Below are 17648 nucleotides of genomic sequence, written 5' to 3'. Positions count from 1 at the left end.
GGAAAATGCGTGCTTAGTTTGTAGATGGCTTTGCTGTCAACTTGATTTACACTTCAGGAAAATCAGCTAATCGGTTTAAAGAAATAGATCTTATGATGTTTATGTGGATGCTGACTGGTTGGCCAATCCCCTCTGTTTTGAGGCTGTTGTCTTTGATGTGGTGTTAGTCATTACCTTCAAACACAGTGCTTTATTCCTTATGAAGAATGTGTCTCCCGTGTCCCCTGGTGGGTCTTGCTTTTTATTTTATATTTTATTTTATTTCAGAACGCTTTGAAAAGGATTAAATAAAAAATGGATTCTGATTGTCCTGATTGTCGCCATCCATTTGTAATGATAGTCATAAATGAATGAGCAGTTGCTTAACACTGTCAAAGGAAGGCCTTTGGCAGCCTGGCATTTCTGCCCTTTTATTTTTGGGTGATAGAAACTGCAATGAGTAACGAAAGAGCATGTTCGATTTTTTTAATGGGGAAAAGATGTCCCATTACTTTCCATGTTATGGACACCAGTATGCCCGTCTAGAGCATGCCTTGTTTTCCCTTCTTGGAGTTATGACCTTACATGATATTAGCATTAGTTCAAAGTAGGTGACATTCATTGCATGATATCCATGAAGAACACTGCTGCGTCCCAGCCTTTACCCAGCCATTGCCACACTGTGCAATCAATAACGAAGTTGTAAATCCAAAGGAGATTATTTCAGCATGTTGAGTAAATTTCTTAATTGCTTGCTATTAAGTCCCAGAGGAGCCTAGAAGGAGATTTCTTGCCATAGGCTTGATTCCTTTTAGTGTTCTCGCAGCAGAACTGGCACCTTTCAGCTGTTAACTGAAGCTTTACATGTTCCTCCGCTTGCCATGTGCTCCTCCGTAAACATCAGATCTGACTTTGGCCACTGAATGCAAGAGTATCTATTGCTCTTTTGTGTCTCAAAGAAAAAATATGGATGAGGGCTATGGGCAAAATGCTATCAGGTGAATCAGGACAGGATGCTGTGATTTAAAGTAAGCTGTTCTAGTTCCTGTTTCTTATGGTTTCCTAACCTTGAAGTTCCACCAGTACAGCTCCCTTTACAAGTTAATGCATGCTTGTAAATGGGATTGCCGTCATTGGATTTTGATACTTCACAGTGCTAGGATACCAGCCGTGGCGAGTGGAACTGGGCTTGTTGATGTTGTGGATGCCAGAAAAAGTCCAACATTTTGGCAAAAGACAGACACGTGTCATAGGTTGACCTGGGAGGTGAGAATCACAGCTCTGGAAAGAGCATAAGATTGCCATGCTAATCCAGTTTTGTGTCCTCTCTCTAACAGACAGTGTTGGCTGCAGTAGAGAAATCCCTAATCCCCTCGCTCTGTGCTGAGAAGGCTTGGTTACTGCTCTGCACTAAGGCTGTGAATAAGCCCAGCTCTACACACTGCAGCAGAGAATAATTTTCTTCCTTTCTCAGGATGATGCACAAGGCGGTTTAGGATGGCAGTTGCAAGACTTTGGGGTGAGGTAAGGTGTTTTTATATAGCAATAAGTGAATAATGTGCACATATTCATGGTTACTGGATATTTGTGTATGTGCATGCACATGCCTGAAATTAAATATACACACAATAGCATTTGCAGAGTATAGAAAGACAGAGCAGCCCATGTAGAGTCTTTTCTTGCCCATGCATAGGCTTACATAGGAATACCAATAATGCCACACATCAGTACAAGCTGGAGACCGACTGGCCGGGAAGCAGCTCTGCAGACCTGGGGGTCTGGGTGGACAACAAGCTGACCACGAACCAGCAATGCACCCTTGTGGCAAGGAAAGCCACTAGCAGCCGGGGCTGCATTCGGAAGAGCCTTGGCAGCAGATGGAGGGAGGTGATCCTTCCCCTCGACTCGGCACTGGTGAGGCCACATCTGTGTGTTGTGTCCATTTCTGGACTCCCCAGTACAAGGAAGGCATGAACTTACTGGAGAGAGTCCAGCGAAGGGCCACAAAAATTATTAAAGGCCTGGAGCATCTCTCATATGAAAAGAAGCTCAGAGAGCTAGGATGTTTAGCCTGGGGAACAGAAGGCTAAGGGGGATCTTATCAATGTGTATAAATACCTGATGGAGGGCATGAAGAAGAGAGAGTCAGACTCTTCTCAGTGGTGCCCAGTGACAGCACAAGAGGCCATGGGCACAATCTGAAGCACAGAAAATTCCATCTGAACATAAACCCCCACTTTTTTACTGTGAGGATGGTCAAACACTTGAATAGATTGTCCAAAGGGATTGTTGAGTCTCCATCCATGGAGTTATTAAAAATCTGACTGGATGCAACCTGCTGTAGATGTCCCTGCTTGAGTAGGCAGGTTGGACTAGGTGATCTTGAGAAGTCCCTTCCAACTTCAATGATTCCGATTCTGTGATTTTGTGATTATTCTTGATGTAGATTAGGAATAGTGTGGAATTATTCTTAAGAATAAGTGATAAGAATGATATAAATGCTTTATCTTTAAAAGCAGACTATGCCTGATAGGTTCTTATCCACCACTAGAACAATATAAAAAAGTATGATATTTAATAGTGGTATTATTAAAATTTAGGAGAAGACAAAAATGACAGCCTTTAAGCAGGCAGAAGAAGCTTATCTGGAGTATAAAGAGGAGAGGAAGTGATGATTTGGAAGTACTTGCCAAGAAAGACAAATTCATACAAAAACTTCTGGGTGGATTTGAATACAGATACCCTCTTGTGATGGGATGCAATGGAAGAGAAGCGTGAGACATGCTAATTAATCTCATTCAGAGAGATTTATGAATAGTTTATGGCACTGGAAGCTGAGAAAGGAGAATAAAGATGTTCCCCTAGCTTGTAGTTCAGCACAGCATATATTCTTGGCTCTTGCTGGGCCAGTCAAGAGATTGGTGCTTTGCTCTTCCCTTCAGGCTGTTCAAGGAAGCACTTCAGCTGCTGTTCATCACTTCTGGAGGGAACGAGACATCATCTGCTGCTTCTGAGCAATACTTGCCTGTATGGGGTTTGCGTGGCAAGGTTTTGGTGGGGGGGGCTACAGGGATGGCTTCTGTGAGAACCTGCTGGAAGCTTCCCCTCTGTCCGACAGAGCCAATGCCAGCCGGCTCCAGGACGGACCCGCGGCTGGCCAAGGCTGAGCCTGTCAGCGGTGGTGGTAGTGCCTCTGTGATAACGTATTTAAGAAGGGGGAAAAGAACCCTCCACAACTGCATCTGGAGAGAGGAGCGAGAATATACGAGAGGAACAACTCCGCAGACACCAAGGTCGGTGAGGAAGGAGGGGGAGGAGGTGCTCCAGGCGCTGGAGCAGAGATTCCCCCGCAGCCCATGGGGAAGACCATGGTGAGGCTGGCTGTCCCCCTGCAGCCCATGGAGGTCCACGGTGGAGCAGAGATCCACCAGCCCGTGGAGGACCCCACGCCGGAGCAGGGGGATGCCCGAAGGAGGCTGTGACCCTGTGGGAAGCCTGCACTGGAGCAGGTTTGCTGGCAGGACCTGTGACCCGGTGGGGGACCCATACTGGAGCAGTCTGTTCCTGAAGGACTGTAGCCCGTGGAAGGGGCCCACTCTGGAGCAGTTCGTGAAGAACTGTAGCCTGTGAGAAGGACCCACATTGGAGAAGATCATGGAGGACTGTCTGCCGTGGGAGGGACACACGCTGGAGCAGGGGCAGAGTGTGAGGAGTCCTCCCCCTGAGGAGGAAGGACCGGCAGAGACAGCATGTGATGAACTGACCCCAACCTCCATTCCCTGTCCCCTGCACCGCTGCGGGGAGGCGGCAGACAAATTGGGAGTGAATTTCAGCCTGGGAAGAAGGGAGGGGTGGGGGAAAGGTGTTTTAAGATTTAGTTTTTATTTTATCATTACCTTAATCTGATTTGATTGATAATTAAACTAATTTCACCAAGTTGAGGCTGTTTTGCCCATGATGGTAATTGAAGAATGGTCTCTCCCTGTCCTTATCTTGACCCATGAGCCTTTTGTTGTATTTTCTCTCCCCTGTCCAGCTGAGGAGGGGAGTGATAGAGCGGCGTTGGTGGGCACCTGGCATCCAGCCAGGGTCAACCCGCCACGTTGCCACAGGTAGCTAATGCAATGCTCTCTCTGCATCCTTGTGCCTGAGAACCAGATGAAGGCAGAGCGGTGGGAACTCTCAGGGACGCACTTAGTCCTAACTCCCGTCAAGTGACCAGCATTTCAAGAGCATTTCAAGAGCTCTGTGACTCTGGCATGGGGAAGCTGGCTAGCCCATGTGCAGGGACATATTACTTGCTCTGTGTCCTGTGTGTGGATGCAGCAGGAGCTGCATCTACCTGCACCCTGTATTTAAAGGGCAGAGTGCCCTAGCTGGAGTAGTTCTGGTATTAGAGTGCTGTCCGCATTCTTACATACACACCAACTGTCTTGAGTGGACAAAGACAAAGGGAACTCCGATCCCAAGTGGGGACTGTTGCTTGATTCCCTATGGAGCTGCAGAAAGAGCATATCCCAGTGAACATAAGGGGAAGAAAAGAGCCAGTTGCAGCATTCCCCAACTCCCTCCACCGTTCACTCCACCTTGAGGCCTTACTAGCAGTCATACAAGTCCTAGATGTTTATTTCCAATCATAAGTAAATACCAAAGTGCTTCAGAAAGCATGTCTTTCTGCATCTTTAAGCACCCGTGCATTGTTAATATCTGTCCCCTGGGAGCCCTTTAGGATAGCAGGTAGTGACCATTGCTCAGACACCCTCTGCCCCAGCCAAGCCTTAATTCTTTAAGACGTTTGGATCTTGGGGGAAGAGCCACAGAAGAGGTCAAGGTGTTTGACTCAGTTTATGACTGGCCAGTATGGGACTGTGACTCTTCTTCCTCACTAATTGCAAGGAAGTTACTCCAGTTTTGAAACCTTCAGGAAGCTGGAGCTTTTTTCTTTTTTCCAGGTTGACTTTTCACATTGGGAACTCAGCTTTTCCTATGATTTTTTTCCAAGGGTCAACTTGACACTCGCTTGCACAATGACATCCTAGATACATCTGAAGAGAAGACAATGAGCGAGGATCTCGAGTGTACTGGTATACCTTGAAACATAACTGGAGAGACTTTGCACATAGTTACTTTCATCCTAGGTTTAAGAAATCTCCTAGCAGAATACTTCCCAGAATACTTCTGCTTCCCAGCAGAATACTTCCCAGCATAGTAGTGGGAGAGTGTACTGGCATTCCCAGAGGAATCAGAACAAACTGTTAACTCCTCAGCCCCTTGCAAACCTGCCGCCTCTGCACCATGTTCCTGCCTATCACCCTTTCAAAGTGGAGCCTCTCCCTCCTCCGGGTATGGGAAGCATACAGCTGGAAGCAAGGTAGACTGCAGACAGATCTGTGGCTCTGACTGCATTCCTAGGAACACCCAGTTACCACTCATGCCTGAAGGCTGTGAGCGCGTAGGACAGCCAGCTCTCTGCTGCATGAAAGCGGTGTGGCCTTTGCCCAGCAGGGAAGGAGTGAAGTGTGTTATGACATTTCCTTGGCAACACAAGATGCCACGAGGCGGTTGCTCCATGCTCTGCCCTGGCTCCCTGCTCTTTTTGGGGTCAAACCCAGTGTCTCTTGTAGTTGAGAGTCCTCTGTGAGGTCATCCATCAGATCTCACCTTTTTCTGTGCCAGTCTGCCCATCTTTGACCCCTCCATCCCGAAACTCTGACAGACACCACAGAATGCAGCTGATACAAGGGAAACCTACACCATGGCCAGTGGAGACTGAAGATCACAAGGTCTGTCACTTTGAGAACAAAAGCCAATATGTTTGGTCCCCATGATGCTCTGGCTCTGGACTGTCTGTGCCTACATCAGCCAGCATCCCCTTCCCAGGGTCTGTGATGGAAGGAAGAGGTGCGTGGGGATGCAGGGCTGGGAGCGCAGTGTCCATATCAAGAAATGTTGGGGAATTAGCAGGAATTAGAGTTAACGAAATATTCACAGACAAAAAGTTGAGATGAAATGCCTTGGTTTTGCTTCCAGGAGCTCAAAACACCAAATTTTGTGGGAATGAGATAACTTGGAAGTTCCCAGTCAGGTCTTGAACAGTAATGGTTCTTGGAGCATGTTTGGAAGAGATTGTCTGAAAATATGAATATGGTTTTGTGTCACTGGGGAGTAGGGAAAAGGCATTAACCCTTTGGTAGCTCAGGATATAACCTGAAACTGCTGAGGTCAGCTGCCAGACCTGACTTGTAGTCTGTCTCAGTCTTGAAGATGGGCTTGCATTCTCCAAAATATCTCTGTTTTTCTTTGGCCTCCAAGGAGGCTAGTACCAGATATCGCGATCTCATGCAGAGCTTGCTTCTCATCATTTGCATTCCCACGGCCGCAGCCGTGCTGCCATCCCAAGCGTTCTGCATCATGGTTCAGGTTTCCAGAAATCACAACGTTGGTGGAAAAACCAATGAGACTGAAAAAAATAATACTGTAGGGTGCTTGCTTCACTGGCTTTGTTTCAGAGGAGTTGCACATCTACAGCCGTGAGGGCTGGACAAGTGAAAAATTGACATCTGAGAGTGCCTACAAACCGTCTCTACATTGTCCTGTTTGTTAGACAATGCTTCCGGGTCCCTCAGGGCCAAAATCCTCCCTGCAACATGCTGGCTCTCCCCTTCAGGGTGTCCTGACAGTGCCTTGCTGACGTGCAGGGGAAACCTCAAAGGTGCCCAGCCCTGACAATGGCTTCCAGAGCAGCTTCTCATGTCATCCAGCTACCCAGAGGGCCTCTGCCTGGAATATGCCACATCAGCCAAAATGTAACCCACAAGGCAGCGTGGCCTTGTTCTCCTCCCTTTCAACGTGTCCCTTCTGTGCCCTCTTGGTCACTCAGGCTGCTGCAGGCAGCGCCTGCAAAGTGTGCCACCATCCGCTCCTGGAAACCTCTGGTACGTCAGAGGGGACCCAGGGCCACCAAGCTGAGTGGGGACTGCCAGTCCAGTCTACCACACTGACAACTGACTGCGTTGGGACTCACAGCCCAGCTCCACTTGTCCAACCATGAGGTGCAACTCACTGGCTGCTGTCTGGGGCTGGTTGGCAGCCAGACCTCTTCCAACCAGGAGCAAATGTGCTCCAGGGATGGGGCCCAGACTTAAACTTCTCTCTCACTCACTTAGTTGCATACACCCCCTTCCAAAGGCTGGAATCCAGCAGAGCCCTGTCTCCAAGGAAAAGAGCTCAGGATGCCTCAAGGACCTCTGGTTGCTGTTGGGAGGCCCATGCTAACATTTGGTGGCCTGGAAGAGGATCATCTGGAAGGGAGGTATCCAGACAGTGTGATATCTTGCTGCCAAAGCTTAATCCAGGAGGCAGAAGAGCAGCCTTATGAATTCTTGCTGGTGGAGAATGGGGAGCAAGAACTTCCCTCTGTTCTGGGTTTGCTGAAGTCATTTCACACCTCTGTTGGTTGACCAGCAGCGGTTTACATAGTCCAAGCTGACTCCTGATTGCCCATGGGACTGGGTAATCCAGGCTGTTGTGTTGCCTGAGGAGCAGCAGGGTCACCCTGTTACCTAATGACTGGCAGAGGGCTGAGCTGCCTGAAGGTGGTCAGCCGGGCACCGGCAAGGGCCAAACCAGCTGCTAAAACAGGAGATGGAGTGGTGTAGGATTTTACTTTTGGTTTTGGTAATTATTGAATTTAGTGATTGGTGGGGTGGAAAGTCACGTGTACACTGTTGGAGATGTGATGAAAGGCATTTTAATGAGCATTTGCCAGAGCACTCATACTCTGGATTTATGGCCTGCAATAGCAGAGGGGAGGGTGCTGGTTTCTGTTTCCTGCATCTCTGCAGAGCCATAAGCTCTCACTGTTTCTCAGGCAGCTCTGTGGGCTGAACATGTTCTGTGCTTACGCTCCCTCCTTTGCTCTTAGTAATCTTGCCAGGACCACAGCTCAGAGAGGGCTTCAGGATGTGTTTGCTCTAAATGGGCTCTGAGGGGCTCCTTGTGGCCCCGGGGAAGCAGAGGGAACAGGTCTCATCCCTGCTCCACGACAAGCTTATACTCAGTTAAGCGAGGAGACTGGCCTCTGCAGGCGTACTGTGAGGAAGGGCTCTGACCCTGATGAGAGCTGGCTCTGCGGGGTAGAAAAGAGGGTGCTGGCTGGTGCATCCCGCAGGATCTGTACCCAGTAGCTTTGTTCTCTTTAGGAAAGACAGTTCCTGGGTTGCCATGAGATGGGCACTGGCTTTGAGGGGTGACTGTCTTACCATAGAATCATAGAATCATTAAGGTTGGATCACTGAGTCCGACCATTAACCTAACTGCCTGGTCCACCTCTAAACCATGTCCCTAAACCAGAGCTTCCCTGGAGGCAGCCTGCGGACCCTTGATGGGAAGAGGTTCCACACTGAACAGCAATGAATGCTGCTGTGCTTTGCAGCGTGTCTGCTTTCTGGGCTCAAAGCCCTTTGGGGTGGTCTGCTTCTCTCTCAGTCCCTCCTGCCCCAGGGGAGCCTTTCCTTGGCATAGGCAATGTCTGTCTCACAGGGGACATCCTCCAGGCGTGTGCCTGAAGGCACAAGTGAGGCAGAAGACAGGGTGAAGCAGGGATTATGGGTGAGCAGAGGATAATGGGCAGCACCTGCTGTGGATGCCCTGAGGGATGGAGCGAGGTGCTGTAGGGCTCCGCTGGACTGCACCGGGCTGTGCTGTGCTCTAGCACAAAGACCAGCAGGGCTGCTGGCCATTGCTTCATCTGCGAGAGAGGGGGTGGGAAGTCCCACACTGACTACCAGGGGCCCGCGTGCTCTGGAGGGCTTTTACCTGGCCCCACAGTGAAGTTTTCCACAGCTTCCTGGGGAAATGTTATTGCTCTTGGGAAGGACAGTGCCTGTGCCTGCATCAACCCTGTCGCTATCTCAGGCTCTTCCTGGGTTGGGCACTCTCAGATGCTCTTCCTCCTCTTCAGCCAGCGCCAGAGGTGATGAGTGCGAGCCCTGGAAAGCTGTGCCAGACGCCTGCCAGTCTTGAACTCAGACTCACCTGCTCCTCTGTGTTCAGTATCATGAAGGACGTCTGTAACGCTGTTTGTGAGTTGGTCTACCCCGTGGTGGTCACCACCTGAGACACATATGGCAACATCACAGCAGGATGTGACCAGTTAGGCCAAGACTGTGTAATGGACAGGCAGGTTGGATGAGGGCTGTAACTCATGTGATCCCAAGAGGAAGCTGTTGGCTCTATACCACAGTCTCTACAGCCATGGCAGCCTGTCCATGCACACTGACGTGTGTATAGGAAGTGTCCATAACATCCATACGTTTTGGGAACCCTATCTACCAGCTGGGACAACTGGAGACTCAATTTCTGCTACATCGACCATGCAGCATCCTGCTTTTATTGTCCCAAGTCCTGCTCAGCTCCTGCTACCATGATGTTGTGTGAGTGTCCCCTGATGGCCCAGTGCCCATGGAGACATCATGTGTGCCATCCACTGGGGACAGCTGTCTGTCAAGTGTTCGTTTGGGTACCTTAACGCCTGCTAGCGTGGCATGAATACTCCTGGCAGCAGCGCAGTGCAGGGGATTTCAGGCAAGCGAGTGTTGCCGTTGGTCTGTGACTTGCAATGATGCTCGTTGTGTCAATGTTAGTGGGGCTTATTTTGGGATGTCTTATAATTAGGAATTTCCTTATGGAGTTAGGATACATGCTGAGGAATTTGAATTTATGCTGGGGATGTATAATCCCACTTCTGAAGGAGCACTTTATTTCTGCAAATGGAACTAGATATGAATCTTTCCCAGTTACGTGCACACGAGCAGCCCTAAGGAAACAGAACAAAATGGTTGCGTCTTTAATGAGCCAAGCATGAGAACTGATTTTGAGCATCTGTAGGATATCAGAAGTCTGGATCAGGATTCAAATATTACAACAGGGCTTACTTTTTCATAGTTCCCACCAGACTGCATAGCAGAGCTTTGGATTTTGTCACTAAATTTGGGGTTCCCATCCCCTTCTCTAATCTTTGGATCTCATTCCTCTGATTTCCTGCTGAGATCTCAAGTTTTTCTTCTTGAGCTAAGACCACAGGTCTCATGTGAAGAGAAGGGAAGCAGAGCTAGGCTCTGGCGGGGAGTCTGTCTTTGTCTGGGAGACCCTGTTATATGATGTCCCTAAACTTTTATGCAGTTTATGAACGCAGACACTAGATGCAGCCGAGCAGCAGATCAGGGGTGCAACCAGGTGGGTCTGGTCCATGGGGTCTGGAGAGGGACACTGGCGATGTAATTCTGCTGCATAAAGACAGGCGGTTTGGCTCTTCCCTCTGAAGAAGAGGGGTGGGGAGGATGGTGCCAGCTCATGTGGACACAATGCAATTTCCCAGTCCTCACTCAGGCAATACAGACAACATCCAAGCAGCAGCAGCCTGGTTTGGCTGAGAGAGGCAGCCAGCCAGCCACTGAATGAACCAACAAGGTGCTTTTCACATGCAAGAGGACAGAAGCCAGCCACTGGTCAGCAATGGGGCTCATTTATTATCTCACAAGACTGAATGACTTATACAGCTGCAGTAATGTCAGCAGAACCAAAGCTTTGCCCAGGGCCTGAGCTCTGACCGCGGGCTCCCTGCTGCGTTGGGCGGCAGTGGGAGGGTTTGGGATGGAGAGGCTGGATTTGGGAGATCCCTGAGCTGCAGGGAGCGAATTTGAGACTGTTCCCAGTGGCTTGTGTCCTCCTGAAGCCATCATCCCACAAGGCTGATTTCTGTTCCCTCCTTCTACATGAGCTGCCCTTAAAAGAGGGGAGGGCAAATGCAGCCCCCAAAATGGCTATTCTGCTTGGAGGACATGTACCCAAGAACCAACAGCCTCCTCCAGGATTGAGGTTTGGGGGCAGTGAGGGAGCCAGACCCCATTTCCAGTGCTCCTGACCAGGAGCTGGGTGGCTGTAGGCAGGAGTGCCCTGGGTGTGCTGCAGCGTGGGAAGGTGGAGGGAGCGATGAAGGTGGAGGGAGCGCAGCGTTCCCTTGAGCACCCTGGCCAGGCGCTGCCGAGTGACCTCAGGCAAAGCACGTACATTTCTCTGTGGAGATGTTTGGATTTGGCTGCCTTAGGGTTCAAAGACCCCTTGTTAGACACTGTGGGCCAGATTGAAAGAGGGGCTGAGCATCCCCAGCTCCTGGTATCATCTAAAAGTGGGGGTCCTGCCCAACCCATGAGGCTCCCAGTGGATGAAGCAGAGCTTCCCAAAATGGAGGCAGTCCAAACCTCAGGTGCACACATGGATACACTGCTTTTGACCCACTTCCTCTGCTCTTCCAGTCGATGGTGTGGGGCAGACACAAGCCCATTTCCAGGGGTCTGTGGGACCTGTGGAGGACCCTGGAGGACAAGGCCTGAGGTCCCTACGGGTGGCCACATCATTGCAGTCGGCCATTTCCATGTGTTTCTGCCACAGAGCAATGGCTTTTGTTTGCTAAGACGTCTCCGCCTTGAGAAGACATGCTGGGCTTTGCTGCAGGCTCCTCCTGGCTTGCGATGCTGTAGGATGACGAGGAGGAGGGTCTCCCTGACCCATCTCCTGAGCTGGTGGGGCTCTCTCCCAGGCAGTCCCTAGCAGGGGAAACATTCGTGCAGGGGGTTTATCTCCTCCCATGGCCAGCCCTGAGTATCTGGAGCTCAGTCAGAGCCCTTCCAGGTGAGTGGCAGCTGGCAGAGTGGTGCCGGTTGCCCAGGCAGATATGATGAGGGGTGAGGGTAGACGGGTTGTACATGGAGCAGCCTGCTGTCACTTTGCTGGCCACCCAGCACTGGGGCTGGCCCACAGTGTGTGGTGTGGGGTTGTTCGGCATGGCTACTCGGAGGAGGTTTATAAGTGAGAGGTGTAGGGCGGTGTGGGCGGGGAGGGGAAGAAGGCTATCCGGAGGCTGCTGCCAGCTGGATCTTGACTCTCTGAGGTGATCAGCACCTCACTGTCATTGAGGCAGGGACAATGCTCAGAGAAGCCCCTCTCCTTCCCCCTGGTGCCCACTCTTTGCTGGCAGGGGACAAGCGTCATGGAGGGGAAGCTGTAGCTGTCGAGGATGGGGTGCACTCCCAGGGAATCAGGTGTCTCGAATATGTGGTCGATGTCAGAGAAGCTCACCAGAGCCTGGGTGGAGTCATAGGAGCTTTTCTCAATGTCATCAACCCCGCAGGACTGGGGGTAGCTCCCCTTGTCCTGGCCCTTCTGCCTCAGCAGGCGGAGGTCATCTCTGAAGTGGGGGTTGAAGAGCAGGTAGAGCAGGGGGTTCAGGCAGGCGGGCAGGGGCAGGACCACAAGGAGGACGGATTTGATGACCTCTGGGGTGATGAGGAAGAGGTTGAGTGTGGAGGAGAAGGTGAGGAAGGCCACTGGGCAGTAGAGGAGGCAGTTGGTGAAGATCAGCCAGGCCACATGCTTGACCATGGCACAGTCCCAGACAGCACTGAACTCCCCCTTCAGCAGGTTGCAGTACAGTCGGATGTATGTGCCCGTGATAGTCAGGAAGCAGAGCATGTTTGTCATCACCAAGGCCACAGTGAAGCCCAGGGTGGCTGGTTTCCCATCTGGGATGGGATATGGGAGGCAGAGAGGGGATGCTCCATATTCCCCAATGGAGAAGAGAGGCAGAACGGCAGCCACAGAGGACAGCAACAGGCAGCAAAAGGCAGCAGCCTTGACCTTGCTTAAGGAGGGTGACTTTCCGTAGCCCCGCACACAAGAGACTGAAATGCTGCACTGCACAGCAGCCAACGTCAGCAGAAAGATGGCAGCCTCGGAGGCAAACACCGACAGGAACCCCGTCACCCTGCAGCCTGCGCTGGTCTCCCATCTGGCACCGTATTTGGCAAACTGGCCATAGGTCAGGGCATCGACGAGAGCCAGCATACTGCAGTAAATGCCGGTCAGCATGTTGGCTCCAGCTATGGAACCGATGATGAACTTAACTGGAGAGAGGTAGCTGGGAGAGGCAAAGACAGCCAGAATGACCAGTCCATTGCAGAGCACCGAGACCAGAACGATGACCCAGACTCCCAGGCGGATGATCCAGCTCTCAAACAAGTGATCGCAAGGCTTGAAGGGACCTGGAAGAAAACAAAACCCAAAGTTAAACTCCGAATATACTGCTCTGCTCTAGTGGTGCTGCTTGGAGCAGCGGCCAGATCCCAGCCCTCTCCTGACCCCACCAGCCCCTTGTCTATTGAATGCTGTGGGCTGGAAAGGAGCATACAACATTGTCTGCCCTCTTCTGCAGCGGGATTGCAGCAGTGCTGCCTCTTGGCTCTGTCCCAGCTCCCCTGTGCTCCTGTCCCCACACTGGGGTGCCTCTGGCATGCTGTCTGGGGCCTCATCTCAGATCTTGTCCAGGGCAGAAATGAGGTGCAGGGAAAAGTGATATGTGAAATGTGAGAAATGGCAAACTTATCAGAGGTCCCAAAATGTAAAAAGGTTGGGGCCTGGCATTGCCACCCCATGACCGTATGCATGGCGAAGCCTTTTTGCTCTCATGTCCCACCTGCCCTATGCTGTTCAGTGGGGCAGAGTCTGAGCTCCAGGTGGGCCTTTGTCCCTAGGAGCTCATGACCATAACAATCCACATTTCTGTGGGACTCCAGACCCACTAACGCTCCTGGTGTCAGCCTGGCATTTGAGCCACTCTGCCATTAGCTGCTCCTTCTCACATACCCAGTGGGATCCTGGAGTTAGTGGTGTGGAGACATGTGAGAGGTGTCAGGATGCTGCATCCAGCTCTGACATTGCCAACCTCTGCCCTTATACTCAAGACCTTGGCTAAGTGGTGTCTTATTGTTTCTGCATGAATGACTGCTGCATGGAGGGGATGGCCAAGATGAGATGAAGTGTTAGAGCAGAAGAGAGAGGCAGTAGGTGGAGAGGAAGAGAGGGAGGGAGCTGGGGTGGCAGGGAAGGGACAGCGGGGCCTGGGCAAGGAGAAAGTGGGAGGATGTCAGGAGAAAGAATGGTGGAGGATGGACGTGCGGAGAAGGGGGAGTGAGAAGGGAAGGTCATGGAGGGGTAAAAAGGGGACTGGTGGTGGATGCTGTTTGACAAAGGAAAAAGAAGAGAGTGGGGAGAGATGCTGCAATGAGAGAGCGTTGCCTCTGGGAGGGAGTCAGATGTTACAGTGCGGGGCTCAGGGCGGGAGCTCAGCAAAACCAGAAACAGGACGGGCCAAGTTTTAGGTGGTAGAGAGCAAAGGAAATTAGAGGAAACTGAGAAATCTTGTTCAGCTCAAAGTGGGTGGAGGTCTTTGGCTGGCTTTCCTCAGAGAGCTTTTCTCAGAGAGCCAGCACCTCTGAGGCTGGCTTTCCTCAGAGAGCCAGGCAGCGGGGCATGCCCTCTACTAAAATCTTGTTCCTTCTTGTCTCTTTTGCAGCAAACTCAGTGGGAAAAGTGGAGAAAACTCCATCCCTGCCAGTGTCCCACAGCTGCCTGGATGGACCCAGGCCTCTCCAGCCTCCACCTGTGCTTGTGCAGGACACCACTGAGCTGTGAACGGGGACAAAATCAGAAGGCAGCTTCCTCATGTCCCAGCCAGCCTGTGCCCACTGGCATGTTTTTGATGGAAGTAAGGAGAAAGTGTCTGCGTGCAGTCCAGCACCTCCCTTCTCACCCTTTGTCAGGAAACAGAGTAAAGTACCCCTGCAGTTTGCAGTGCTGCAAGGATGATTGGGATATCAAGGACAAGGTCTTGTCATGCAATATTCTGGGCTGGCTGGGACAAAGCAAAGTCTAAGTCCTGCAAGGGAACAGGAACTTCTCGAGAGCCAGAGTCTGACTGCGAGCCAGTTTGTGGATGGAGGAGCTGGTGATACCTGGGATTCCTGATCAGGGATACCATGACCTTGTTCTCTCCTCATAGGAGGGCAGCTACATCTGAGTGGGAGAAGGAAGCTCCTTACTTGTCCCCTGTTTGGCCAAAGCCCAACCATTCAGGCTTCTGGTCTGCACGTCTGTGAGACACTGCAGGAAGGGTTGTGGGAGCCTGGGGATTTAGAGAAGCTCAAAGGATCCCAGCTGTGTTCAAAGGGTTACCCTGGCTGCTCACCGGGGCTTGGCGTGCACTGAATAGTGGGGTGCAGCTTTGATTCCTCAAGGTCCATCTGGAGGTCATCTGCATCTAGGTCATCTGAGGAGAAAACAACGAGAAACGATGCTCAGAGAAGAACGAGCAGGGCCATCGGGGCTAGCTGGGCCAGAAGCTTTTCCCACTGCCTGTCCTCAACACAGACCTTCCTGGTCAGTTCCCAGCCCACAGGTTCAAAGTAGCTGCTGGTGTCCAGTTTGTCCCCTGCAGTCACTGCTGTAGAGGGAGAAGGTCTTGTAAACGTTGGTGGGTTGCAATGTGGCCAACCCTCTGTTTTTAGGTTACTCCCAACATTTGAAGTGTAAGAGCCCCAGATCCCAGAGCTGTGTGACTGCGGATCCCTCCTCCCAGCATGCTTTATTAAAAATAAAGAAATACTGTAGCCTATGTGGTTACAGAAAACAAAGCCTTCAAATACATCTTCTAAATGGAAGCTTTCTGGGCAGGCCTTGTCCAACGTCAGTTCGTCAACAAGGACTTTGGAGCTTTGTTCAAAGAGAGCCATTAGCCTCTACTTGCAGCACAAATTCTTCGTCAGCAACCACCACCACCAAACGGCTCAGAAGCAAAAAGACAAGAGAACCCAACTTTTATTGCTTTATTTTATGTCCTATGATTTCTTGGGACTGCAGTGCCTTGTTTTTAACCCTGGAGGTTCCCAGTCCTGGATTTGCTTAAAGGCAGACTGATTGCCCATGCCTGCAGACTTTGGATCCGTGGGGTTTATGCAACCAGACTGCACTGCCCTCAGAGCCTACCCTGCTGGGCCAGCATCTCCATCGTGCTGGCAGCTGCACCTTGGGCTGGGCTCTCTGAGGGTCAGGCAGAGACTCCCTGGCCGAAGCAGAAGCTGCTGGAAGAGAATGGGGCTGAGACCGCAGATGTGTTATTGATGGCCTGTAGGTGTAGGTCATCACCAAGGAGAATGGCATCCTCTTAATTTAATCCAAGACATGCTTTTCTGCTTTGTTCCTTGTTCCTCTCTCAAACTACCTCCGATTCACAGCACTGGGAGACAGTGAGGACAGCTGCTGTCCCACTGCACCATCATAGAATCATTTAGGTTGGAAAAGACCCTTAAGATCATCAAGTCCAATTGTTAACCGAGCACTGCCAAGCCCACCACTAAACCATGTCCCTAAGCACCACATCTCCCCGGCTTTTAAATACCCCCAGGGATGGAGACTCAACCACTTCCCTGGGCAGCCTGTGCCAGTGCCTGACTACCCTTCACCTACTAGGTGAAGAAGTTTTTCCTAATATCCAGCCTAAACCTTCCCTGGCGCAGCTCGAGGCCGTTCCCTCTCGTCCCATCGCTTGTTCCTGGGCAGAAGAGACCGACCCCCCCGGCTCCAGCCTCCTTTCAGGCAGTTGCAGAGAGCGATGAGGGCTCCCCTCAGCCTCCTCTTCTCCAGGCTGAGCCCCCCCAGCTCCCCCAGCCGCTCCTCCCCAGCCTTGGGCTCCAGCCCCTGCCCCAGCCTCGCTGCCCTGCTCTGGCCACGCTCCAGCCCCTCCATGGCCTTCGTGGGGTGAGGGGCCCAGCGCTGAGCACAGCATTCGAGGGGCGGCCTCACCAGTGCCCAGCACAGGGGGACGATCCCTGCCCTGGTCCTGCTGGCCACACCATTCCTGATACAAGCCAGGATGCCACTGGCCCTCTTGGCCACCTGGGCACACTGCTGGCTCATGTTCAGCGGCTGTCGACCAGCACCCCCAGGTCCTTTCCTGCTGGGCAGCTCCCAGCCGCTCCTCCCCACGCCTGCAGCGGTGCCTGGGGTTGTTGTGCCCCAAGTGCAGGACCCGGCCCTGAGCCTTGCTGCCCCTCACCCAGTGCCTGGGCCCATCGCCCCAGCCTGGCCAGGGCCCTCTGCAGAGCCTCCCTGCCCCCCAGCAGATCAACACTCCCACCCAACTTGGTGTCCTCTGCAAACTGACTGAGGGTGCCCTCGATCCCTTCGTCCAGGTCATGGATAAAGACATTAACTAGAACTGGTCCCAGTACTGAGCTCTGGGGAACACCACTTGCGACCAGCCACCAACTGGATTTAACTCCATTTACTGCAACTCTTTGGGCCCACCCATCCAGGCAGTTTTTTACCCAGTGAAGTGTGCCATCCCCATGCATGGCCCCTGCATGGCCTTCTGCTCCCAGTGGAGATCTCTGGAGGGTTTTCTGTGGGTGGGAGGAAGGGGAAAGGACATGTTTTGTGCTTGCCACAGCCCGATAGCCAGGCAGCTGGATCTGTGGCTGTGGGATGAGCTCTCCCTTGGATGATATGGACTGATGCTGGTGCCCAGGTGTGCACCTGAGACATTGGCCAGGAAAGTGAGTCTCCACAGTGCTGAAGATATGGCTAACCTAAGTGGGATTTAGTTGCCTAATCTGCTTAGAAATGGTGCTCTCATGAGGTCTGCTCCCTGCCTGTGTTTGAAAATACAACTGGGGTTATTTGATTAAAGAATGATGACAAATAACGTGCTATCTTTAGTGCCTCCTGACAAGCGTTGTGGCTTTCTTGGCTTCAGTGATCTTTGGGAAAAAAATGCC

General features: G+C 51.7%; 1 protein-coding gene across 1 annotated transcript in view; it reads right to left on the bottom strand.

The window, feature by feature from the left end:
• Positions 1 to 11618: 11618 nt before the first annotated feature.
• Positions 11619 to 17648, bottom strand: part of LGR6 (leucine rich repeat containing G protein-coupled receptor 6) — a 149553-nt gene continuing 143523 nt past the window's right edge. The window contains exons 17-18 of the mRNA XM_009463305.2: positions 15062 to 15142; positions 11619 to 13079 (exon numbers count right to left, since the gene is read on the bottom strand). Of these exons, the coding sequence (XP_009461580.2) occupies positions 11842 to 13079; positions 15062 to 15142 (1319 nt within the window). The 3' untranslated portion in view covers positions 11619 to 11841. The remainder of the gene's footprint in view (positions 13080 to 15061; positions 15143 to 17648) is intronic.

Source organism: Nipponia nippon, unplaced genomic scaffold (assembly GCF_047370975.1).
Source record: "Nipponia nippon isolate SJK-2023a ecotype South Korea unplaced genomic scaffold, ASM4737097v1 scaffold_25, whole genome shotgun sequence".
In the NCBI taxonomy this organism is placed as follows: Eukaryota; Metazoa; Chordata; class Aves; order Pelecaniformes; family Threskiornithidae; genus Nipponia; species Nipponia nippon.
Note: the sequence above shows the minus strand (reverse complement) of the source record. Positions and strands in the feature narration are given on the sequence as shown.